The following is a 25638-nucleotide window of genomic DNA, read 5'->3' on the forward strand; positions in this document are numbered from 1 at the left end:
CTTGTGTTCCTTCCTTCAGGTGGAGGAGAGTTAGATTTTCTGAGAGCTTTCTGGCTTTATTCCTCTGCTGTATGGCGCTTATCAGATTCTTCCTGTGGTGGAGAGTCAATAATAAACATGGATGTTGAAAATGTTCAGACATTATTTTAATTTACACATATTTAAAGCAGAGTTTGTTGTGAGTTTGTCTAATTCAGTTTTTCTAGTTTTATGAGTTAAATATTGTTTATTTTTAGTTGTAGTCGTAGTTTCTGTTTCTTAATGTTTTTCCTTTAGTTGCTGAGATTAGAAGCTCATGGAGTGTGGAGGAACATAACGGCAAAAAAGAGAAAAAAACGAAGCCGTAACTCTTCACCAGGGTGAAATGATTAACAAGCTTTGGAATATTGTTTTGGTTTTGATGATAATTTATAGAAAAGTCTTTCATAATAATCATTTTTGAAAGAAAGTAAACATGAAAATGTTTCTTCATTGCTTCACACTTCTTTTAACATTCTTTAATGAATAATGATGGCATATTAACTAATTATGCCGTCATTTATGTCAAATAAACTGGAACAGAAACACATCTAAAGCTAACAAAACGGTGGACCCTGAAGACCGGGACTTGGAGATACTTTCCCCTAAAACAGAAGATTTTTTTTAAAAACTTTAAAGTTGAATGGTGGCAAACAAATAATAGTGCCATAACTAAAGTATTTCCCCAGATTATTTGAACTCTGAGCCCTGAAGCAAAAACACTTGAAGCTCTTATGAAACCCTGACCTCCAGTGAAACGTGTTGGTGTTTGGACGTGAGACATGAAGCTGAGAAGGATTTAAATAAAGCTCAATGAAAAGTAAGTAACATGCTTCTATGTAAATATTGTGCAGTTACATCACAAATGACACATGATGTCATTAAAGTTACAGTACGTCATTTTTTTGTCCAAAATGTTGTTTTTTTAGCATATTTGTTCAAACTGTCATCTTGTCATGACAGATAATCGATCTTCACCTTCTGCCTGAGCTGCTATTGCTGCATGAAGAAACCAAAAACAACCAATCAGAGCCAGGAGGAGGGGATTAGTGCTGTCAGTCATCCTCATGTACTCGCTGCTAAATGCGCTAAAGGCAGAGGAACAAGTTGTTCCAGAAAAATCTTTTATCTGCAGTTAGACTGAGCATTCACAACAGGCTATGCTAGCTGCGATATGGATCTAACATGTGAACTATTTGTGTTGTTAAATCCTTTCAAGGATGCATTTTCAGTCCAGGAAACTCTCCAGATAATTTCCCCTGCCAAGCTGCACTCCATCTCTGTCTGACTCTGTAATCACATGGCTCCTCTTCCCAGGAGCCAAAGTGTCTTAAACTGAAGATTAGAGACCAAACTGTTGGATTCGTCTGCCCCGTTGGTTCATGCGTGTAATGACGTGGATAAATGGATACTGATGCTTATCCATCCCAGCCGTTCGCAGCCAAACGAGCCCCCAGCGGAGGACAGACGAGACAAGGAGGGCGCGTGAGGATCCACAGCGTCTGTCCAGCTCTTTTGTTTGTTCAGAATAATTCAGAAAACCTTTGATTGAAGGTTATGTCGGTCGGTGGCCTGAGAGATGGGAAAATGGAAAACTAAAAGCATTTCCTGATGATCGTAGAGAAAAATGTCTCCTGTTATTTGAAGTTAATAAAAGGGCTTTGGAGGCAAAAGCATCCGAGCTTTGAGGGAAGAGCTTACAGCCATTTACTGAATGATTTCAACAAATATGACATGCTTTAAAACTCCCTGCAGAGCGTCGTCAGTCGGTTGTTTCTTTTCTTGCCATGAGGAATAAAAGAAGAGGGTTTATTTTAAATGAAAGGTTTGGTTGCTGTATAAATCATTTCTGGCACACTGACCAGGTTACTGATCTGCTGTTCTTTTAATTGAAGAATAATTAAATTAGGTTACGAAGCAAAAACTTGAGTTAATCAATGACAAATCAATACAAAAAAGAGTTTTGTCAGTTACAGATAATAACTGTGGCTATAACTGAACAACTGTTCCAAGTTTTAAATTTTAACCAATAACTGATGTATTGTAATGAGCTATGAAGCTTACCAGAATCCATCCAATGGGAAGAAAAAAGGGTTGATCCAAACAAGGAACCTGTCAATGTTTTTATTATTATTATTATTATTATTTTTATCGTGTTCTTTCTGCAGTTTGACACTCAGAGTTGTTAAGTAATTTTCTTTCCAAACAGCTTTATGGCTCCAGTGGATCAGCTGTTTTCCTGTAAAGCTGGATTGTTTCTTCACATTTAGCAGCAAGTACATAGAGATGATGCACAGCGCTAAGACCTGCCTCCTTGCTCCTGGCATATCTTTCGCTGCAGAGATCTTTCCACAAAAGTTTTTTAAAATCAATGTATCAATTGAAAACTGATCCAAATGAAATTGCCTTTACCTTTTACTGGTGCAGAACTTTGCTTAACTCATGACAGAACAAGAAAAACACAAAATCTTAATATTTGTAAGACGTCGGGAAGCACCAAGATGGAAAGTTGTTTATCTTTTTCCAAAAACTCCCTGAAGGGAAGTGAGGAGGAGCCTTGTGAGATGCACTGAAAGCTGCTTTCTGGAGATCATATTTCCAAAATAAATCCATAATAATCCCGTCCGTGAGCAGAGAATATCAGTATATCGGTTACATATCAAATGTTTTAAACCAGCTCTTCATCATTTATTCATGTGTTTATTGCTTATTTATTAAATTAATTCCCTTGACTGAAGTTTTACTCTAATTTCAGCAACAACTTGACATTTTTTGCTTCTGTCCCGTCTTTGCAAACCGGTTTACAGAAACAGGTTGAGGACAGAATCCAACTAAAGAGCAGCATTTTTGTTCAGACGTTATTTGTTAATCTAAACTGTTCTCATTTCTAATCCCTGCTGAAATGCTGCTGCTTTTTTCAAACACTGAACTGGGGTTAAGTGAGCTGGTCAACAAATCCACTTACATCCTCATCAGGACTTAAAGGGGAACTGTTAATGCAAAATTCAGATTTTTTTTCTCCCATTTGGGTTTCTGCTGCATCAAAAATCAGTTAAAAAAAAAAAAAAAATCCACACAGCTGGTTTTTGGCAAGAAGTTTCTTTTGTGATGTCTGGAAAATGAGTCGTTTTAAAAACAGCAATCAGCAGGCACTTCCCCATTACCTAGCAACACAAGTGCATTCAGGGAGTTTAGGTCAGCTGATTTTACCGCAGTACAATGGCTGCTGGCCGTATAACTGAACATATGTTTACAGCCATTTTGTTTCCAGCAGCAACTTATTTAGATTTAAAGTGACAAGACGCTCTAAAATGACAAGTTTCAACACGTTCTGAGAACAAGTCAAAGCTAATCTATGAAACATGAGACATGTTGTCTGTAGTTCATGTGACAAAACAACAATGTTCATTTTATTCAAACACATACCTATAAAACGTAAAATCAGAGAAACTGGTCATTTGAAATGCTTTCGTAATTTTTTCCAGAGCTGTTTATATAAAAAAACAAAATAAAAAACATGTCTATGTAAATGACAAAAGCCCAAAAACAGAAGCTCTTTTATGCTTCTAATTTTACCACCAGATTTTTGTATGTATTACATTTAAAACTCCAATTTCTTTCCCACTTTGTTAGTTATTGTTCCAAGAGTAAAAATCTCCCACTTGGTCAAAGTGAATCCTGGGATTCTGCAGCCTGAAAAGCGAAACCCTTTTCAATCAGAAACCTTTTGTTGCTTCTCTCTGACGTTCAAAGGAGCCACAATTTATACTTACTGTTGAGCAGGAAATATTATTTCACTTAATATTCTCCTAAACCACATGTGGATCTTTAAGTGAGTGTGGAAAAGAGGAAATAACGTTATCTTTGAGTGGCCCTGGTTTATTTTTGCCCGTTGTTCGGCGGCGCAATGAAGCCATTTCGTTTGACACTCTGTGATATCTTTGATTCTGCCGGGAAAGTTGAAGCTTTGATGTTTTTCTCTGAATCTCAATAAACCTCATGCTGACAAATTTCCTCATCACTCGAACACACGCGCACAATCCGGTTGCACATATTTGCAACACTTTGAAAATGTTTCAACTTCAAGGAATTCCTGAAAGCCCCAAAATCCCAGAATGTGGAGATTCTTTGAAGGTTTCTTTCTGCTACTGCAGCGTAAACATTTTTATTCGTTTTGGACAGTGACAGCTACTGAATAACAACTCTGCCCTACAGGTTTGTGTCTAAATATCCAAAATAACAAATTTAATATTCATTTATTCATTTCTTATCATAATAAGTGCTCTCTGTGAGAAGAGAGGGAGTTTTTGATGTGCTAACGATGCTATTTTCATTCATTCACACCTGCAGAAAGATCTCTGATTGCACAGTTGCAATAAGAAAATTATCATAATCCCAAAAGCAAACGTCTTTTCTTGGTAGATTTAGAAATGCGACACATATTTTGAATACGATTTTGTTCTTAGATCAACACATTTTATTTCATTTATGATTCCCTTTTGGTTTTCAAGGTTGAAATGGACAATTTCTGGAAAAAATACATTTTATTTATGTTCATGTCTACAAAAATTGTGCTTTTAGTTAAACAGTCTGTAACTCTGATTGTCAGAAGTTAAACTTAAGATGGAGACAAAAAGCATCAGTGTACTAAAAACAGAAGTGTTGAACTTTAACCATTCACAAAAGTTACTGGGAATATTTTTTTTTTTTTACTTTTGGAGCTCAGAATTCTTTTACTTTTTAATTTTTTAGATCAATCTGAAAATTTCAAATACATTTTCCCATAAATTTTCAGATTTTGGAGGTCAGACATGTTTTTGTTCTTTTGGGAAATTTCTCAAATTAATCTCAAAATTTCTCAGTTTCTTCTAGCAGATTTTTGACTTTTCAAGCTCAGAGATTTTCTAGAAGATTTTAAGGTTGAAATCTCTATTTTTTGAAACTCTGAAATTTCCTTATTTTTGTTAAAAATGTCTGAGGTTAATGTCAGAAGTTTTTTTTTCTTTTTGCAAATATTTGACTCTTGTCAAACTTTTGTTTTTGGAAAGTTTCCAGATCAATTTCAAAATGTCTTTTTTTCACAACTTTTGGAGCTAAGGAATAATTTTTTGTATAAATTTCTTAGATAAATCTCCCAATTTCTTATTTTTCTTGAAAATTTTTGACTTTTTAAGCTCAGAAATTTGTTTTTTCTAGTTGACATTTTTGCCCCACAAATGTTTAACTTTTGGAGCCCAGAATATTTTTTGCCTGCTGCTATCTACTGTTTGATGATGCATGAATGCACTGTCATGAAACCCAGCAGAGCCCCTTGTCTTTCTGCTCTTATCCTCTCTCTCATTGCCTCCTGACTCGTCAGTCACACAGAGCTGCTGAGTCTCTGGCGCAGTCTGCGCTCCGACGCCGCCTCCTGTTGAGTTTCGGCGCGTTAAAAGGCGCAGTTGGCGATAAAAGCAGAAGCGCACAGCTGCATGTGCAGCGAGTTGGGGGGCGGCTCTCCGGATCACCTCCGTGTCCTCTCTGAGTCTTCCTTCGTTGGACACTTTGCTCCGCAGAGCAGGAACACCTGTGTGCACGATGCGCGCAAACTGCCGCGGTGCGCCATCTCCTCTCCGGATGCGCTGACCGAGACCCGGATGGGTGCAAACTTCCCCTCTGGTCCAAACTTCCCGGTATGATCGCTTCCAACGCGAGCCTGAGCTGTGCGCGGTGTCCCGGGGAAGCGACGACGGAGGCGAGCGGAGCGGTTCCGGGCTCAGTGCCGGCGCCCTCCTTGAGTCCGACCGGGCACCTGGTGGTGGCGGTGTGCCTGGGATGCATCGGCACGCTGGGCTTCCTCAGTAACTTCCTGGTGCTGGCGCTGTTCTGCCGGTACCGGGCTTTGCGCACGCCCATGAACCTGCTGCTGGTGAGCATCTCTGTGAGCGACCTGCTGGTCAGCGTGCTGGGGACCCCGTTCAGCTTCGCGGCCAGCACGCAGGGGCGGTGGCTGATCGGACGCGCTGGATGCGTTTGGTACGGCTTCATCAACGCGTGTCTGGGTAAGAGAATCCTTCTGCGTGAGGATTAATGGGGGAAGAAATGTTGCAGATTATCGGAGCTGCATGCTTAATCAGAACCGGCTTGTTTTACATCCTCACCTGTTTATTCTAATTCAAAAATATTTTATTGATACAAAATAAAAAATAAATCAACGCGTTTATTTAAAGCTGCAATATGTAACTTTTATTTTAAAAATATTGTTTTTTCTATATTTGTAAAAAAAAAAATGTCACCATGTTGTGACGGTATAATCTGTGTTTTTGTTGATCACAGAATTGTTCAGATTAAAATTACAAAAATGAATTTAATAAGAAAATGCCACTTTAAAAGAAAACGCAGGTTTTCTTGGGGGAAAAAAGTTTCTGCGCTTTGGATGAAATGTTTTGATTTGTTTTTTTAGCCATATCGGAAAACATGATTTTTAACAGGAGTCACGTGATCAACAGTCGGCCGTTAATAAAACACAACATGTTTTATTTTTATTGAGCAAATTTAGTCATGTGTGATTTTAACCTGGTTTTTCCAACATTATTGCCATTGTACCGTGAATATTGACGAGTCACGTGACTGACAGCTGGATGTTATTACTGGAGAAAACGACGAAGAAGACAACAGGAAGTAGGAGGAGGATGATGGCGTGTTTTTAATTTGGTTTTCTCTAATTTGGTCAACTAATCTTAGCATGGCTATCATAGCAGAAAGCGTGATTGAAAGAGCTAAGTCCCGCCTCCTAGCTCTGATTGGTTGTTTCTAGTTAGCGCTGGGAAAAGGCAGTGGAGCTAAATTTTTGTCACTGATTATCTCATACTGCCACAAGAGTCATAGTTTCAACAAATATGTGGAAAGTCCAATACTGCATCTTTAAATAGTTATTCTAGATAGTAATGTCTGAGGGTAGGAAAGATCTCCTGTAGCAGTCTGTACTGCAACAAATTTGAAGAAGCCTCTGACTGAATTGCGGCGTTTACATTACAAATATCTACAAAACTTTGTTGCTATTCCGGTAATGTCTAATAAACATAATTTGACAGTTGTGGTGTCTCCATTAAATAAGAAACACACCTAAAATCAAACGTGAATAAGTTTGTTCCTGTGATAAATCATTAAAAGATGTGCGATGCAATCATCCTGCTAGCATTTCCTGTCGTCTTCTTCGTCATTTATACCAGTAGTAACATCCTGTTGTCGATCACATGACTGGTGTGATGTGAAAAAAGTGTTTCCATTGCAGTTTTGTGAAATAAATCGATTTTGACACAGTCGGGAGAAAACAAATCCATCTTTTTATTACAAAATTAGTTTTTTTCTTTAAATTGCCGTATTTCCATGAAGTGAACTTATTTTCAAAATGTCAAATTGTGCAATATGGTTAATGAAAAGCTATATCATCAAGAGAGGACATGTCCAATATAATCTGAAAAATATATAATGAAAAAATAAACAAATGCTTAAAGTGAAGTTCAGTGAAGCAAACTTGAAAACAACAGAAAGCAGATTTAATCATTCAGCTTTAATCCCAGAGGTAAATAAAGACACGTAATGTCATTCACAGAAGAGACGCACGCTAAAATAAAACACAGAAAAAGCATTTCTGAACCTCATCTTTAATAGATTAGCTCTGAGTTGATCCTCTGAGGATGTGCTGAAATTTGTTGACCCAAACCAATAAAAATCAAGATTGTAAGCCTGCAGATTGGAGGACAGTCAGTGTAATTACTGCTGGGGTTTATTGACGTGGCTTCTGGATTTTTCAGCCACTGGAGCGGAGTCAGCTGAAGGTGAACGGTGATGTGACGGAGGCTTGACCCTGCCGACCTGATCGGTGTTCTCACTTCTGATCTGCACTGCCTGTTCTTAAAGAGGCTGGAGGGTTGATTTTTTAGGCAGACCTGTAATAAAAGTAACTAAAGACAAACACATGGAGGAGTTTCTATAGATCTTGTTGGGTCATTTCACCTTTATCCTTGAAATAAGTGCTAGAAGGCCGACTTTGTAACTGTCTTCATGTGTGTCTGAAGGTTCAGGTCAGGTTTCAGGCCTGATCTATAGATCTAAACTGAAGCTGACTCTTGATTGTATCTTTTTAGATTCGAAGATAATAAATTCAGTTTTGTTTCTGTTCATCTGGAGAATGTTATGGCACATTTATCTGTTAGCATCTGTTCAGTGATTGGATGGTTCAGAGTTACATGGTGGCATCGTAATGTAGAGCTGTGCATCATCTGCATAGTTATGGTACCTAATCTGATTACTTGTTGTTACCTTGAGATTAAGTAGATATTAATTTTAGGGGGGCTCAAGATTGAACCTTGGGGCGCCCCACATGTGACGTCTGTCTGACTTGATGTTTGTATATAACAATAACTAAAAACCTATGGAAACAATATGATAACGTGATATAGTACATTAAAATTATGATAAACTATGTTCATCTTTTACATCTTAATCAGTAAAGGAAAATGTAATGTTTATAACTAGACTTATAGGTAAAAGAATCTGGAAATATAAATAAAAATCCCTAGTTTGTTTTCTTTTTCCACACACATTCAAATTAAGAAAATACTTCAAACTATTTTCATGTTTTTCTTTAATTCTCCAGCCGTTGAAGGAATCCTGTGATACATAAATATAAGAATGCGTCTGTGTTTGTTTGACCTTTTTCAGATTGAAGTACGTTAAGATATCCAGATCTATCCCATCAAAATAATTAGGTAAAACTACCAGAAACATCATTTATCTGTTCGGTGGTAGGATGTACAAATTGCCTCATTTCCACTGTGTGCTTCAGTATGTTATTTTATCTGTTTCGATTCTGAAAGGAAAACTATAATGTTGCAAGAATAAAGTCAAAAATAATACGTGAATAGAGTTGTATAGTGTTAAGAGAATAAAATCACAATATTATGAGAATAAACTCATAATATTAAAAGAATAAAGTGGTGATAATACATGGAAAGTTATAATGCTGCGAGAATAAAGTTGTACTAATACAAAAATTGTCATATGAGAAATAAGTCATAATATTAGAAGAATAAAGTGGAAATAATTCCAGAATTAATATTATGACTTTTATTTACTTATAAGAAAGATATGTTTTGATTTTTCTTCTTTTTTGGCAAATAAAATCAAAAAGGGGAAAATAAATTTGTATATATTTCTTCCTTTAATCTTCAAAAGTCACTTAATTAATAAATATATTAATTTAATCTTCAGTTATTTTGCAAAGGCCTCAGAGGGGTCAGAGGTGAAGTGGTAGAAAATTTTAAAAAGGTGAAGTTAGAAAACAACTCAGGATTTGACCATCTCACAAAACTGTTCAATCTCTACTAAATAATTCAAACTTTCTATCTGTTTTGTTTCCAGAATAAGCAAAAAAATAAGGCATAAGTTAACCATGAATTTAAACAGTTGGATGTTAAAGAAGAGCTTCTTCTGAGATTTCTGGGACGTTTGAGAACGGCTTTTCCAAAACGCTGAAAAAAGATGGATGAACATCAAACATTCATTAAGTGGTTGGGGTGATTGATGGCTGTAATTGGCCACCAAGTAGAGAAAAGGCTTTGCGTGATATTGATAGAAGTCAAGACGATGTTGATTTAAGCATTAAATGTGAATGTGATCTTAACATCTTTTGGAGGCGTGAGATCAAACTTGACTGTGTTTAATTGCTATCCACAGAGGATCTTCAGATTGAAAAGCCACGTTTGAAATCATACTGAGCTGCAGCGTGTTCATTAGGTGCAGTCAACTCCTACTTATTAACTCTGATATTTCACTCGCCTGCAAACGCGTTCCCAGTTTCAGCCTTGATAACAGAAGAATGGTCAAAGAAACATTTAATTTCTGCTCATGGCACTTAAATTCAAAGCAATCTCTTAAAAGCAAAGCAATTACAGTTAAAGTTGATTTCAAAATTGATATTGAGTTACTTTCAGGCCGACGAAACCTGCATTTTTCTGCTTCGGATTAAACTGGGACATCGTTTGACCCTCCGCCTGTACAAGTGGAGATGAACGGCGCTCTGTTTGGAAATTCACAAATAAAACTATGTCCGCTCCAGAGCAATTACCTCGGACAACATGGGAGTTATTGTAGCGTGCAGCGCCGGACGTCTGGCAAGCTGCTACTATAGCCTGGTTAGGTCACTCTCATTATGATAAAATAACTTCAATGAGAACATTTGATCTGCTTCTTCCTGCAACTGTGAGATGAATCTCTTCTCCAACCCACCGAAATCAAAGTATTGACTCAAATAAAATGTTGAAGAGGGAAGTTAGGTGTGTTTTTTCAACGTTGCAATTGTATTAATTGTTTAGTAGTAAATCGTCAACTTATTTAATCGTTAACTTGAACATAGAGTTAAAAAAGACCAGTGGATGAAAGAACAACTAAGCTGTAATTAATCCAAAATTGTAGAAAAATGTGAACATTTTGCATTAAAGTTGAAAAAAACACTTTGTAAATATGTTCTATCAAACACTCCTTAAGTGGCAGTTCAGCTACACCTGGTTAAAAAAAGGTTTAAACCACTTAACCACCGAGAAATGGATACCTAACTTCGGGGAATGTACTCCTTCATTTCCGGGAAGGGTGTATTTACTTCCGGGAAGTGAAATAACCACTTCCCGAAAGTAACCCAATTTGTCTAAAAATACATCATCAATTTTTTTGATGATGCATTTTCTGGGAAGTAACCCAATCGTTTCCGGGAAATGTTTCTTTCACTTCCGGAAAATAACCCCTTCACTTCCGGAAAGTAATTCATTCACTTCCGGAAAGTAACACATCACTTCCGGGAAGAAACCCCAGCACTTCCGGGAAGTTATTCTTTCACTTCCGGGAAGTAACCATATAATTTCCGGGAAATAACTATTAACTTCCGGGAAAAAAACGACTTCCTTCCTGGAATTGTTTTTCCACTTCCGGGAAGTAACTATGTACTTCCGGGAAACATATTTTTCACTTCCGGGAAGTAAATAGTTACTTCCGGGAATTCTTTTTTTAACTTCCGGGAAGTAACTTTTCACTTCCGGGAAATAAATGTGTTCTTCCGGGAATTGTTTTTCCACTTCCGGGAAATAACTATTTACTTCCGGGAAGTCTTTTTTCGTCTTCTGGGAAGTAAATCAGTCACTTCCGGGAATTCTTTTTTACTTCCGGGAAGTAATTAATAACTTCCATGAAGTGTTTTCAACTTCCGGGAAGCGTTGTTATACTTCCGGAAAGTGATAAACATAAATAAATGATGATCAGGTCTTTTTTATGTAACCAATATAATGATATACCATAATAACACAATAATGTGCTTATTATGGATGTGTTTTTCCACTTCCGGGAATAAACTTTACTTCCGGGAAGTAACTCTTCTCTTCCGGGAAATAACAATGCACTGCCGAGAAATAGTTATTTACTTCCAGGAAGTGTTTTTTTACTTCCGGGAAGTAACTATGTATTTCTTACATAGTTATTTCCCGGAAGTAAAGTTTTTTCCCGGAAATAAAAAAAACACTTCCCGGAAATAAAGAACTATTTCCCGGAAGTGAATAGCTTTTTCCCGGAAGTGAAACGTTGCTTCCCAGAGGTGATATGGTTACTTCCAGGAAGTGAAAGAATCACTTCCGGAAAGTAACTTTTCACTTCCGGGAAGCATTGTTTTACTTCCGGAAAGTAACTATTAGGGAATTAATTTAATAACTAAGTGACAAACATAAATAAATGATGAAGATCGGGTCTTTTTTATGTAACCGATATACTGATAATAACCAATATACTGATATACCATAATAACACATAAAATTTTTTATTATGTTATGTTTTTCCACTTCCGGGAAGTAACTATTCACTTCCGGGAAGTCGTTTTTAACTTCCGGGAAATAACTTCTCATTTCCGGGAAATAAGTATTCACTTCCGGGAAGAAAATATGTACTTCCGGGAAGCAGCTATTTGTTTTCGGGAAGTCCTATTTTCACTTCCGGAAAGTCTTTTTTCCACTTCCGGGAAGTAACTATTTACTTCCTGGAAGTGTTTTTTACTTCCGGGAAGTGACTCTTCACTTCCCGGAAGTAACTATTTACTTCCGGGTGGAACGTTGCTTTTTCAAAGTGAGTATTTCACTTTCGGGAAGTAATCCAATCATTTTCGGGAAGTAACCCCTACACTTCCGGAAAGTGTGTACTTCGCTTCCAGGAAGTGACTCCATTGCTTCTCGGAAGTAAAGGAGTGACTCTGGGAAGTGAAGGAGTGTCTCCTTCACTTCGGGGAGTGACCATTCACTTTCTGAGAAGTAACTATTCACTTCCGGGAAGTGGTCCTTTCGCTTTCGGTTAGTATCTCTTCACTTCCGGGAAGTAATTTTACCACTTCCGGGCAGTGTTTCTTTCACTTCCGGGAAGTAACTCTTCACTTCCGGGAAGTTACTCCTTCACTTCCGGAAAGTTTGTCCGGTTTTAAGGGAAACATTGTTTATGACAGTAACATAAATCGTGTGCTTTGAATTCAGGGAAAGTCAATAATTTAATCAATACATCATTAGGGAGGAGGAACGGGTCGGTTTCTAAGCTAGCTACCGTGGTCTATGAGTCTAAACCAGCTGTGTTACATTCACGGCAATGAATAAACTGGAAAACGCAACTTTGGAAAATAATTTCATGTTCAATACTAATAAGTTAAAATCGTAGTTCCTCAATCCTTTAACTTTATCTTGTGAGCAAAATCCATCTTTTATGACACTGAATCAATCACTAAACCTATTATTTACAGGAGATAGTTGTAAGATTGTGCTGAGGAAGCAGCAGCAGGGAAACATTGACAAACGACCTGATTTGTCAGAAATGTAATCAGGATCGGGAAAAGAAATAAAACAAAGACGTAAAAATGGAAGGAAACAGCAGAGGAAACAAAGTAGAGAGATGAGGACAAAGAAAACTCCAGAAAGGAGGTGAAGATAAAAGAAGCAGTAGCCAAAATGAAAAAAGCTTCGTTAGTTTGCTGACTCAGTCCAGGGACATTAGGTCATTCATTCCCCCCATAAATCTATTCTACACCTTTCCTGAGTTGGAGGATGAAGATTCAGGCCTTGGGTAAAAAACCTATTAAAATGCATGCAGGAGAATCAAAGTGGGCCGTGTTTGAATGAGAGCCAGCATTAGGGACCCATATTCCCACCAGGCTCTGGGTACAAACTGTGCAATCGTCACAAAAATTAATAGAAAACCAGCGGCTGCTGAGATAAACCTTCAGAGCACAGAGCACCCACTTCAGCACCGCAGGGAAGTTTCACACAAATATTTCTCTGATCTGTTCACCCATTAATGGCGAGATGAATTCCTGTCATTATTTTTTGTTTACTTGTGTTTTTAATGCCATTATTGCATCCTTCTTTCCATTTTGTGTAACCTTAAATCCAGAGATCGAGTTAGACTTTCCAACACGAAACAAATGATTTCATTAGCATCTCAGGAAGTTTTACAAAGGTTACCTTTCTGTCATCTGGGTGTGTTTGAGCAGCAATGCTCCAAAAACATGCAGGACAGCAGAAAACACTAAAAGATATTTGACCTTCACATTTCTGCTGCAAAAGATGTGTCCATTCATCATAGAATTATATAAAACTTATATTTCAATCTGGATCAACTCACACAGAGAAAAATAAGCAGTTAGAGGATTTTAATGAACAAATCTTTGGCGCTCGAACCGGCGGAAGACTAATGAGCGTAGATCGCCGGGGGGGAGATGCTGAGTCCGGCGAAGCTCACTAGTCTTACCCCCCGGTCCGAATACTGATGATGGAGCAGAGCCTTGGATGGAGGAGCGCGTAGGGCGCCTGGAGAATGGTCATCGGGCTGAAGGTGGAGATGGGGAGGAGGTGGGCGAAGCACAGCTGACGAGCAGGCAGATCCCCGGAAGCTCGTCTTCTTGAATGGACCAGCTTGACGTTGATTGGCTGGGACGCGCGAGGGCGCCGATCCTGATTGGCTGCAGCAGGGTGTGACGTGTTTGAAGAGGATCAGCTGTGATGTAGATCAGCTGTGTTCTGTCTCCCAGCTTGAATTTACGCCTAAGCTCCATTTCAATCTGGATCAAACTCACACAGAGAAAATAAGCAGTTAGAGGATTTTAATGAACAAATCTTTGGCGCTCGAACCGGCGGAAGACTAATGAGCGTAGATCGCCGGGGGGGAGATGCTGAGTCCGGCGAAGCTCACTAGTCTTACCCCCCAAAAAGAGGGTGCCGGCCGAGGCCTAGCTGCCTGCAGTCCGACGGACTGTATGCAGGCTCTGAAGCGGGGCCTGCAGTCTGATAGACTTGTTAGGCACGAACCGCATCATTGGCGGGGGCCACTAGGCGCGAGCCACTAGGCGCGAGCCGCATCGTTGGCGGGGCCACTAGGCGCGAGCCGCATCGTTGGCGGGGGCCTGCAGTCTGATAGACTTGTTAGGCGCGAGCCGCATCGTTGGCGGGGGCCACTAGGCACGAGCCGCATCGTTGGCGGGGGCCACTAGGCGCGAGCCGCATCGTTGGCGGGGGCAGCTAGGCACGAGCCGCATCGTTGGCGGGGGCCTGCAGTCTGATAGACTTGTTAGGCACGCCGCATCGTTTGCGGGGCCACTAGGCGCGAGCCGCATCGTTGGCGGGGTCTGATAGACATAGACTTGTTAGGCGCGAGCCGCATCGTTGGCGGGGGCAGCTAGGCACGAGCCGCATCGTTGGCGGGGGCCACAAGGGACTGACAGACGTATACAGGCCTGATGAGCATGTATGAGGAGAGGAGGGGGGACCGGTTGCTGCCGGGCTGAAGGCTGAGGATCTCTGGTCTGGCCGGTTCCCCTTGAAATTTAATGGTTAAAAATGGCCCAAAAAAAAAAAAAAACTACATCGTCATGCTGACTGCTCACCTGATGACATGGAGCGTTGGGCTTCGAGCACAGTTGCGAGATTGGGTCTGATGTAGGAAGTGAAGGCCGAAGATGACCAGCGGCCAAGCTGGAGGAGGGAAGCGATGGGGACGCCTTGAGCTGGGGCGGACGTAGCAGCGCCTATTCTAAATGGATTTCCTGAATAATGATCGGGGAGAAGGCCGCCTTCTCGTAAAATAGGGCGGAGGTGGCGGATAAACGAATCTGCGGTCGTGGGGAAGCCTACGGGAGCTATAAACTGGGGTTTAGCTTCCTGATAGATTTGATGCCTTTTGCACACGAATTTGAGTGTGGCACGGAAGGGGCAAGATGGCCGTCTATGCGTGCGATAGAAAAAATACGAAGACCTTTAATTTTGGAGTGCGTGATTAGGAGGGTGCAATGGTCGGGGAAAAACTTGATATCGGAGATTGATAAATCTTTTGGAGGGTTGAAGACTGGAGAAGCTGAGGCGAACTCGCCGACCTGAGGAAACCATAGGATGCTTGGAGAGGAGCGCAGGAGAGGAGCGCTTTAACGTAGTTGGAGAAAGTACAAGCTCGGAGCACGGTGATGAGCTTTTATGGTAGAGGGAGAGTGATAGGCTTCAGCGGTTGGGATACCTGGTGGAATGCTTAGAGGTCAAAGAGTAGAAGTTTCGCTGGGTTCGAAAGGAGACTGGGTGCTGTGCTTGGTTGCGAAGTTTTGCGTGAAGATTGATTCCTGCGAACGACTGAGAATATAGGGGATTTGACTGACGAAGGTTGACAGGGGTGATGAAGGCGAGGACGTTGGACACGGTGACAGAGTATGAGGTAGAATTAACAGCTCCTGGCTGAGGATCACCGAGCAGGTGGTTGGTACGGCGAAGCTTAGGCAAGAGGGCTTGGTCGACCTAGCTGACCTGTTGTCTGCAATATTGAGGCGCAGCGATATTGCGGGGCGATGTTGTACAAGTACTACACTCTGGTGAAAGAATAGGAACCTCTCCAAAATGTGACTTTTGTAGAGTCGGAGTCACTGACTGAAATGTTACTTGGTTAAAAGTCTTAAAGTATCTGAAATGCCCTGTACTTCGAAATACTTAAGTAGAAAAGTATAGGCGACCTAGCTTTTTTTTTTTTTTTTTTTTTTTTTTAATACCACGCTGCTGTTGCGGGGGCCCTCCGAGGGGCGCGAGCCGCGTTGTTGGAGGGGGCCCCGAGGGCTGGAGGGGGCCCTCCGAGGGGCTGGAGGGGGCCCTCCGAGGGCTGGAGGGGCTGGAGGGGGCCCTCCGAGGGGCGCGAGCCGCGTCGTTGGCGGGGGCCCGCCGAGGGGCGGAAGCCGCGTTTTGAGCTGTGAATGATGTGTCAGCGCTAACTAAAGGCCGAAGGCCGCTGGTCTGCCGGATTACTAGGTAAGAATGTGTTAAAGACTGTCAGTGCTCCATCGCCAGGCATTTGAAAGATACTCACGTAGCGGATAAGAACGTTGAGCTTCACGCACAGCTGAAGTTCAGTCCGACATGAAATGGAAGGCTGGGGATGGCCGATGGCCGAGCGATAGAGAGAAGCTGTAGGAACACTTGGACAATGGTTATGCTGAACCGGCTGAGGGTGCAGAAAAGATAGTAGTGCCTTTCGTTTGGGAAGCTTATGAGGAGGTCGTAGTGGTCAGGGAAGGATTGGGAACGGACTAAGAAATTCGAACGATGCTAGGAAGGAAGCGGATGATGGGGGCGCTTGGTGAAAGACGACCCTTTGTAACGGAGATACCTTGACTAAGGATCGAGGAGAGACTAGATGATGTGCTAGATCGCTGAAGCGCTACACAGAAAATAATTCCGACAGGCAGAACTGGACGTGACAAGTTTGGATCAACAATCATCGAGACGGTGAGTGATGAAGGTGAGAACTGGACGTCTTAAAGTATCTGAGAGAGCTGGAGGAGTAAGGGAGACGGATTCATAACTGAGCAGGACTTGGTGACTGATTGCCGGACGACGTAAACGAGGAAGTAGTAGAAGGGCAAAACCCGATTTTGTGCCATTACGTGCTGAACACAGGAAGGGATATAGTGTCATTTAGTCGAGCGTTGGTTCTAAGAAGGATGGATCAGCTCAGGGAGAGTAATGGCCGTGAGTAGTGACAGGCAGCAAAGACCTGGCTTCTTTCATAGGCTGAGCGAGTTCTACGGGGACGCAGAAGAGGAAATGAATAAAAGGTATAAATCTTGATTGACATGATCGTCACTTCTAAATTTGTCCAGCAGATGGTAGCAGGAGACCATGAGAAGGCCATGAACTGCGTTATCATGAGCTTGAGACTTAAATTCCCATAATACATTCGAATTGCACGAATATACAAAAACTACTGAAATACTGGTGAGACTTATATTAATTTTCGGACTAGGCGATTATGCTAAATGCTTGTTTAGCGATGAGCGTGGGCTCTTAACGCCAGAGGTTGTTGGCAACTTGAGTTTAAGACAAACCGGTTCGCGCTGAATTCGGGAAGTAGAATAGCAGATGCGTACCCGACGCCTTAGAAAACATGTATTGCCTTAAGCGCCGCTCTCTGGTGGCCAGCGAGAGCCGCACGAGAGATCGACCAACTACGCGTATTTAAATGAAAAATAGGCAGAATTACGGGAGCTAAACGAGATACTCAGACAGCACAACCCCTAAATATAAAGAAGCAACAAAGAAACAAACCCTTATCGAACCAGACTTAACACCCGGACTCGTCCGTGACTTTAAAGAATCACGTCCTGTTTAAATAAGCTGAAGCTGTGGCAGACAGCCTGAGGGCCTCTGGGATTAGAGGGCAGGGTGTGCCGAGGAGCGACTGGGCTCCTGGCGGAATGGAGCGATCTAAGCCAGCAACTGAGGCGAGGGCTTCGGGGCCGGGCGGGGAATGCCGGAACGAAATGCTGAATTGAGAGCCGATTAGGCTGAGATGAGGTGAACCCAGCTCGCTGACTGCACTAAGCGTTCGGTTGTCCCTGAGACGTACAGATTGACCCGCCCAGGGGCGACATGAACATGCATTGAAGTGCTGGTGCACTGACTGAGAGCTGAGCGAACGGCTGATGAACGGACAGGAGCGGGTACGTCTTACCTGGCAACGCCCTCGATGGGCGGGAGAGGTTATGGTATGATGAGACTGAAGAGCCGGCTGGGAGCCGAGACACGGAAGTGAGCGCAGTGGTCCGGAGGCAGCGTACGCCCGGCGACGAACAGGAGGAGACCGTCCAGGTAATGGAGCCAGTTCATGATGAGACAGCAGAAACAGCAGGAGGAACCAAAGCAGGTCTTGGGGACAACCTGCGCACGACTGCGGGCAGCGTCAGAGAGCCGCAGCAATTGAACGATCGTGAGCCGGAGCAGGGAACCAGGCGGATGACGGAATGTGACCACGACATGAAAAGGGAAGATGTCCCGCTTCGACGCCGCCGATGGAGGCCGAAGGAAGGCTAGGAGCGGCAGTAGGATCTGTGAGGAGCCACTGGAAGATTAACGAAGTGCAGCCGGCGGCCAAGGGATGATTCCTGGACCTGAGCGGTGAAAGAAGGGAAGGACATCTACGGTGCTCTGCAGAGCAAAGTCGAAGCACAGCTGACGAGCAGGCAGATCCCCGGAAGCTCGTCTTCTTGAATGGACCAGCTTGACGTTGATTGGCTGGGACGCGCGAGGGCGCCGATCCTGATTGGCTGCAGCAGGGTGTGACGTGTTTGAAGAGGATCAGCTGTGATGTAGATCAGCTGTGTTCTGTCTCCAGCTTGAATTTACGCCTAAGCTCCATAAGTTGAATTTTGAAAGAAACTCTGGGTTTTTAAATATTTTATATCACACAAGTTACATGATCAACAACCTGATGTTACTACTGGCAAAAACCACAAAGAAGAAGATGACAGGAAGTAGTTGGAGGATCATGTATTTTTGTGTGAACAAACCTTTCCACTTGGGATTTTAATTTTGATTCTCAATTAATGAGAACACAACATTTGTGAATTTGTGCTTTTCTGAAATTTGTGGAATATTTACAAACTTTGTAAAGGAAATGCAGTTATTGACACCACACTTACCAGTACCACATTTATTGCTGTCAGTCCGTCTGAAGCTTATTTGGTTTTAGAATGAAATTAATCATGTAAACGAATTTGCCATTGCATCAAAAACAGAAAGCAGCTGCAGTTCAAATCATTTTCTAAACAGTTTTTCCAAAAATTAAAGTCAAATTCTGTAAAACAAAAATGTTGAAAATAAAAGTGAAAATTGCTGTAGCTAATGATTCAAAATAAAGTAATGTGCAAAGATTTAGACAAAATAACAGTGGATGGAAGCAGTTAAAAATCCCAATACGTAACTAGAAAGAGAGCAAAAAAAAAAACAATAAATAATTTTTATTTTGAAAAGATGAAAACTTTCATTTTTCTTCTTTAGATTTTGTACTTTACCTATCCTCATCCTCCAGACTCGCCAAATTTGTAGCCAATCATCAGCCTTCATTTGGCAGGAAGGTAAGGTGAATATCTGGCATTAAAATCCTGCAGAGTCGAGGCAAAGAGCCTCTGAATCAGCACTTCAGCCTGATTAACTTTTATTGAGACTTATTCTATTCAGCAACAATTAGCTCCACCATTGATTTGAATACATTCAGTAATTTACAAAGGTGACTTTATAAACTTTAATGCAAGTAATTAGTCATGTTTCACTGGCTTATTGTACTTCATGTGGTGCAATGAAAGTTTGATTAAAGCAAAACTAAGAGGGGATAAATAATATTGTTTTTAGCCAACTAAAGACAAACCTTAATTGAACTCTTACTGTTATGTACAATATATTAAATTACATTTAAAACTCTTTATAATGAAACAAAACAACAGGTATTATGACCTTCGTGAAACAATTATTTTATTTTCCATGGAGCTCAGTGGTTTGTTACAGCACGTTTGGAAGATCATAATATTTATAATTTAATATTTTTTATATTTTTTCTTTCTTCTATTGGTTTCCTTTTGTTCATCTAAGTAAAAACATTGAACAAACCCTGTAGCTTGTTAATTTTTGAGACAGTTAGTAAATGTTTAACAAAAGCTGAAATCTCTCAAGGTTTCCTAAACATTTATGTTGTTTTGTGACCATGCAAAATGAAAATAGCCTGAGGAAAACCCAATCCACTGACGGCTTTAGAAACTGTTGAATTATTTCTTTAACAGCACAGAAACATTAATTTGTGAATGCATACACAACATTAAGGTTTAATTTGTTGAACATTGTTCCATTAATTAAATTTTTTCTACCATGTAAAGGCAATTTACTCCAGCAGAAATGAAGGAAAAAGATTTTAAAAAGTGGTGAATGTGTTGGGGGTAAAATTACCATAAAGCTGCTATTGGAAATGATTCAGGTTATTATTATTATTATTATTATTATTATTATTATTATTATTATTATTATTATTATTATTATTATTATTATTATTATTATTATTATTATTATTATTATTATCAGTATTATTATTATTATTATTATTATTATTATTATTGTTATTATTAGTTGTTGTCATTTTGTCATGGGAATGAAACATGGAGGAAAGTAAAAATTAAAGGTGATCAAAATGAGATAAAAACAGCTCCGATTTTGGATCTGATTATTCTCAGTCATTCTGTTGATTCAGTTGGGAGAAAACCCGTTTCATGTTGTTATAGCAATGCATTTTCATTGGTTTATGATTCCCAGGCAGCATGGAAAATATTAAAATCCATTATCCATCCATTCATCCATTCATTCATTCATTCTCAAGTTGTCATTCATCCATCTGTTCAATGGTCCATTTGTCCACCAACCTTTCATTCACTCAATCAGTTTGTTATTAATTTGTCAATTTGTTGATTTGTTGGTTCGTTCATCCATCCATCCTGAAGTACATCCAACCATCTATTCATCTATTTATTCATCCATTCATCCATCCATGCATGCATTCTATTTAGACGTCCTGGGTAAATTCTGGAGAGCTTGTAGGAACCGGGTCAACGTGTTTCTTTCCTGCCCCCCTCAGGCATCGTCTCCCTGATCTCCCTGGCCGTTCTGTCCTACGAGCGTCACTGCACCATGATGACGCCCACCATGGCGGACGGCAGGGACTTCCGGCCGGTGCTGGCAGGGATCTGCTTCTCCTGGCTGTACTCCGTGGCCTGGACGGTGCCGCCGCTGCTGGGCTGGAGCCGCTACGGCCCCGAGGGGCCCGGCACCACCTGCTCTGTTGACTGGAAGACCCAAACTCCAAACAACATCTCCTACATCATCAGCCTTTTCACCTTCTGCCTTGCCTTGCCGTTCGCCGTCATAGTCTACTCCTACGGGAAGCTGCTGTTCACAATCAGACAGGTGAGATGCTGCAAGGTGACTGCGCTGCTCTCTTTCCATAGAATAAGAAACTAAAATCATACATGGATAAGAAAGCAGCTCTGAGATAAGACATTTTTAATTTAGTGCACTACCTTGTCACTACCTCAACTAAATCATCAAAAGCAAGTTTGAATGCAGACCCGATAAGAGAGTCAGAAATATTCAAACATTTCAAAGACAAACTTGAAATCTGAGAAATGCCACGACCGGAGAATCAGATTTGACATCTTCACATCGCAGCCATGAAAGCTTAAACATTCATGTTTGTCTGGTCCTGAACTCTGCAGCATCTGACGCTCCCGCCCATTAAGCCGTACAGAGATTAATACGTGTCTGAAGCTGCGACTTTAATGACATTTAATTTGCAGAAATGGCACAGATGAGTTGAAAGACGGCATAATGAACTTTAATAATCATGCTGCATTAGTACGGGATTCGGTCATAACGACCTTAACTCTGTGATGCATCGACGCAGAAAGTAGTAAGAAACTTTCTTCAAAGATTTTGGATCATATCAATTACTCCTTAAGTGGCAGTTCAGCTACACCTGGTTAAAAGAAAGGTTTAAACCACTTAGCCACCGGGAAATGGATACCTAACTTTCGGGAATGTACTCGTTCATTTCCGGGAAGGGTGTATTTACTTCCGGGAAGTGAAATAACCACTTTTCGAAAGTAACCCAATTTGTCTAAAAATGCATCATCAATACCAAGAGTTTTGATGATGCATTTTCTGGGAAGTAACCCAATCATTTCCGGGAAATGTTTCTTTCACTTCCGGAAAATAACCCCTTCACTACCGGAAAGAAATTCATTCACTTCCGGGAAGTAACCATATCATTTCTGGGAAATAACTATTCACTTATTGTTAAAAAAGACTTCCCGGAAGTAAATAGTTACTTCCCGGAAGTGAATAGTTTTTTCCCGGAAGTAAAAAAAATCTTCCCGGAAGTAACTATTTACTTCCCGGAAGTGAAAAAAGACTTCCCGGAGGTACATAGTTACTTCCCGGAAGTAGAAAAACAATTCCCGGAAGTAAATACCTACTTCCGGGAATTATTTTTTCACTTCCAGGAAGTAACTCTTCACTTCCGGGAAGTAACTCTTCACTTCCGGGAAAAACCATTTACTTCCGGGAATTGTGTTTCCACTTCCGGGAAGTAACTATTTACTTCCGGGAAGTCTTTTTTCCACTACTTTTGGGAAGTAATCATTCACTTTCGGGAAGTAACCCCTACACTTCCGGAAAGTGTGCACTTCGTTCCGGGAAGTAATCCCTTCAATTCCGGGAAGAAACCACTTAACCACCGGGAAAAAAATACCTAACTTCCGGGAAGTAACTCCTTTGCTTCTGGGAAGTGACTCCTTCACTTCCGGAAGCCTCCTATCCATAAGTGGTGCATCATACTAGAATTAACTATATTTCTTTAAGCATGTTTTGAATTAGTTTTTAGATCCAAAGTTATAGTTATTATTTAGCATTAGATTTTGTTTCAGTAAAACAGAAACACGTTCTAGTTCAATCACTGAGGCAGAAAACCAAAACAGACATAGGTCATAAGTTTAACCGAGGGAGAGTTCGCAGCAGATGCCTGGTACGCCAAAGACCCAGTTTGACAATCCTTTGTGGCGATAATTTGTTATCAACACTTTAAACCACTGCAACAATTAAAACAATTCACTTCTCTTATGTAAATAACAAAAAGAAACATAAACCGAAAACCAAAACAACACAATGAAGTTATTTACTGTAAAACAAGTGCAACTAGTAATTAACGTGGACTTGGATTTATACTGTATTTTGTTGTACTATTGTAATGATAATAAAAATTGTAATTAAAATGTATTTATTACTTATTTTTTAGGTAATCGAATGGTATTTACTGCTCTAGAAAAACATTCCTGTTTAAATTAAGCTTTTTCAGGACACCACATACTTAAAGAAATGTGACAATAAATGCACATAAAAACTTTATTTAATCATATTTTTTAATTTACTTATTTTTTCTGATGCTTTTGTGGAAAAAATAGGGGAGAAAGGACATTTTAGTCAGAATTTTTTGACAAATTTATCTTGGATCCAAATTCTTATAATGACAAGGAACTTTTCACAATAAATGATAAATAATATGACAATTTATCTAAATGTGCAAATAGATGTATGTTTTTAGTTGCTAGAAGACTTTCTATTTAACTGGATCCATTTTTGACACACATACCAGTTTGCATGTGGACTCTGTCCCCTTCGTGTCTCTTGGCATACTTTCTTATGGCTGATGATGAATCCGTTCTACTTGAAGTTTTTTCCACTGCCAAAACCCGTAACATGCTGTAAGGACTATAAATATATTCCTTCTGGCCTGGAGATTTCTCAGGATTTCTGACAGAAAGATCCAGACTCTTGCTTGAGTCTCGGTTCTGGTGGCTGATGGATGAATTGCTGCGTAACGTTTGACTTTTGTTTCCAACCTTGAATCCATTCTTTCATTATAAATACCTGTGCAGGGGAGACCAGTGTGTAGATAATTGTGAATGGACGGGTCACCAGTCCATTGCGGATCAATCCTTTCATATTATGATGCAGAACGTGTCAGTAGCTCTTGTCTTGTCACTTTACAAAAGCTTTGGCTTCCTTTTTGTCAAGAGCTTTGACTGCATTGCATAACAAAAACAAAGAAAGACGGTAGGAATGCTGGAAATAATTCAATATTTTATCTTCCTGACTTTAGTTGTTCTGATAAAAAAGACGGATTAAGAGGAAGGTGAATTTCAAAGGGGACCTAATATGCAAAATTCACATTTTTCACATTTTTGTGATTCCGTTTGGGTTTCTACCGCTTCTAATAATCCGCCCAGCTGTTTCTTGAGAATAAATTAATGTTTTTTGGTGTCTGGAAAACAAGCCGTTTCTAAAAGCAGGCACTGTTACCTAGCAACCCCAACGGAACTCTGCCTGTTACCTAGCAACCTAAGCTGAGGTCCAGAAGGTTTGGTCAGCTGGTTTTACTGCTGTATGTGCTGTAGAATGGCTGCTGAACATTGCACCGTCAGATAATGGAGTAAATCTGTGGGACGTGTCTTAAACACTATTTCTCTCGGTTAATCTTTATAACTTCTAGAATGATGGTGCTTTAAAGGGGATATTTTGTGGAAAATGGACGTTCTTTACATTTTTGTATTTCCTTCTCGGTCCCTACTGCTTCTAAAAACAACATTAACGCTGAAAATAAAACAACCGGCTGGGTTCTGGCAATAAGTTGATATTTTTTGTTGTCTGGAAAATTTGCCATCTCAAAAACTTGGAGAATGTAACATCACAAATATGCAGTCAAGTTGAGCTACGGCACATTTGGTCAGCTGGTTTTATCGTCATATGCACTCCTGATAAAGACAAGTATTATGTTGTTATTTTACCATCCAGAAACCACTTGCCGGATACTTGTTGGTTGTGCAGGAGGCTCCTCTTCTGCTTTTCAGAGCTATTTTAGAACCCAAGAGGCCCTAAAGCAGCTGATTTTGAAAGGAGCTCAAAATAGGCAGAGCTGACCAGGCTAAAATCTCATTGTCTGAGAAGCATTTTGTGCAGGAAATGTTTTGTCTAGCCAATAAACCTGTTCAAGAAACTATCACAGGTCACCTTTAAAACGGTCAATGTGACGATTGGGAGCAGTACAGTATTGCTGACGGTCATTACAGCCTGCCAAGGATCCTCATTAAACCTCAAGGCCACAGACCTCGTGACCCATCATCATGAAATAATCTGTCTCACGCCACCAGTGGTGACCCAGAGCCAATTGTCTCTACAAGTGAGGCAATTTCCATCAACCTGTGGAGGAGAGAAAATCACGCAGCAAAGCCACTGAAATGTCAGTTTTAAGATCACTGTGTGGGCCGAGTACAACTGCTGCTGCTCACATCTGTTCTGCTGTGACTAACATCCAATCTGAGGTGAATAATTAACTTACACAGAAAGGTTGTTACCAGAATCTCTAATATATCAATGTTGCTGCACAAACCTTTAGTTTCATCTAAAGGTGGCCAGTCCAACTTCACTCAGATCATCTTGCCCAGATGAATACTCTTTAACATTTAAGCTCTACTTTGTTTCTGGCTATAACATAAAATCACAATGTAATACACTTTTAAAAGACTGTATACATGATTGTTTTGTTGAGAATGTTCATTTTTTGGCTTATAGACAAACTACAAATGATCTTTTGCCTCAGGCTGAGTAGGTGTTTCTCTTTGTTTACAGCATTTCTTCTTTATGCTGATCAGTCTGCATGTTGACA

General features: G+C 40.4%; 1 protein-coding gene across 1 annotated transcript in view; it reads left to right on the top strand.

Moving 5' to 3' along the window:
- Window positions 1-5513: 5513 nt before the first annotated feature.
- Window positions 5514-25638, top strand: part of tmtopsb (teleost multiple tissue opsin b) — a 38739-nt gene continuing 18614 nt past the window's right edge. The window contains exons 1-2 of the mRNA XM_055059432.1: window positions 5514-6059; window positions 20998-21326. Coding sequence (XP_054915407.1) covers window positions 5693-6059; window positions 20998-21326 — 696 coding nt within the window. The 5' untranslated portion in view covers window positions 5514-5692. The remainder of the gene's footprint in view (window positions 6060-20997; window positions 21327-25638) is intronic.

The sequence above is a fragment of the Poeciliopsis prolifica genome, unplaced genomic scaffold (assembly GCF_027474105.1).
Source record: "Poeciliopsis prolifica strain line A6 unplaced genomic scaffold, Auburn_PproV2 SCAFFOLD054, whole genome shotgun sequence".
NCBI classification, from domain to species: Eukaryota; Metazoa; Chordata; class Actinopteri; order Cyprinodontiformes; family Poeciliidae; genus Poeciliopsis; species Poeciliopsis prolifica.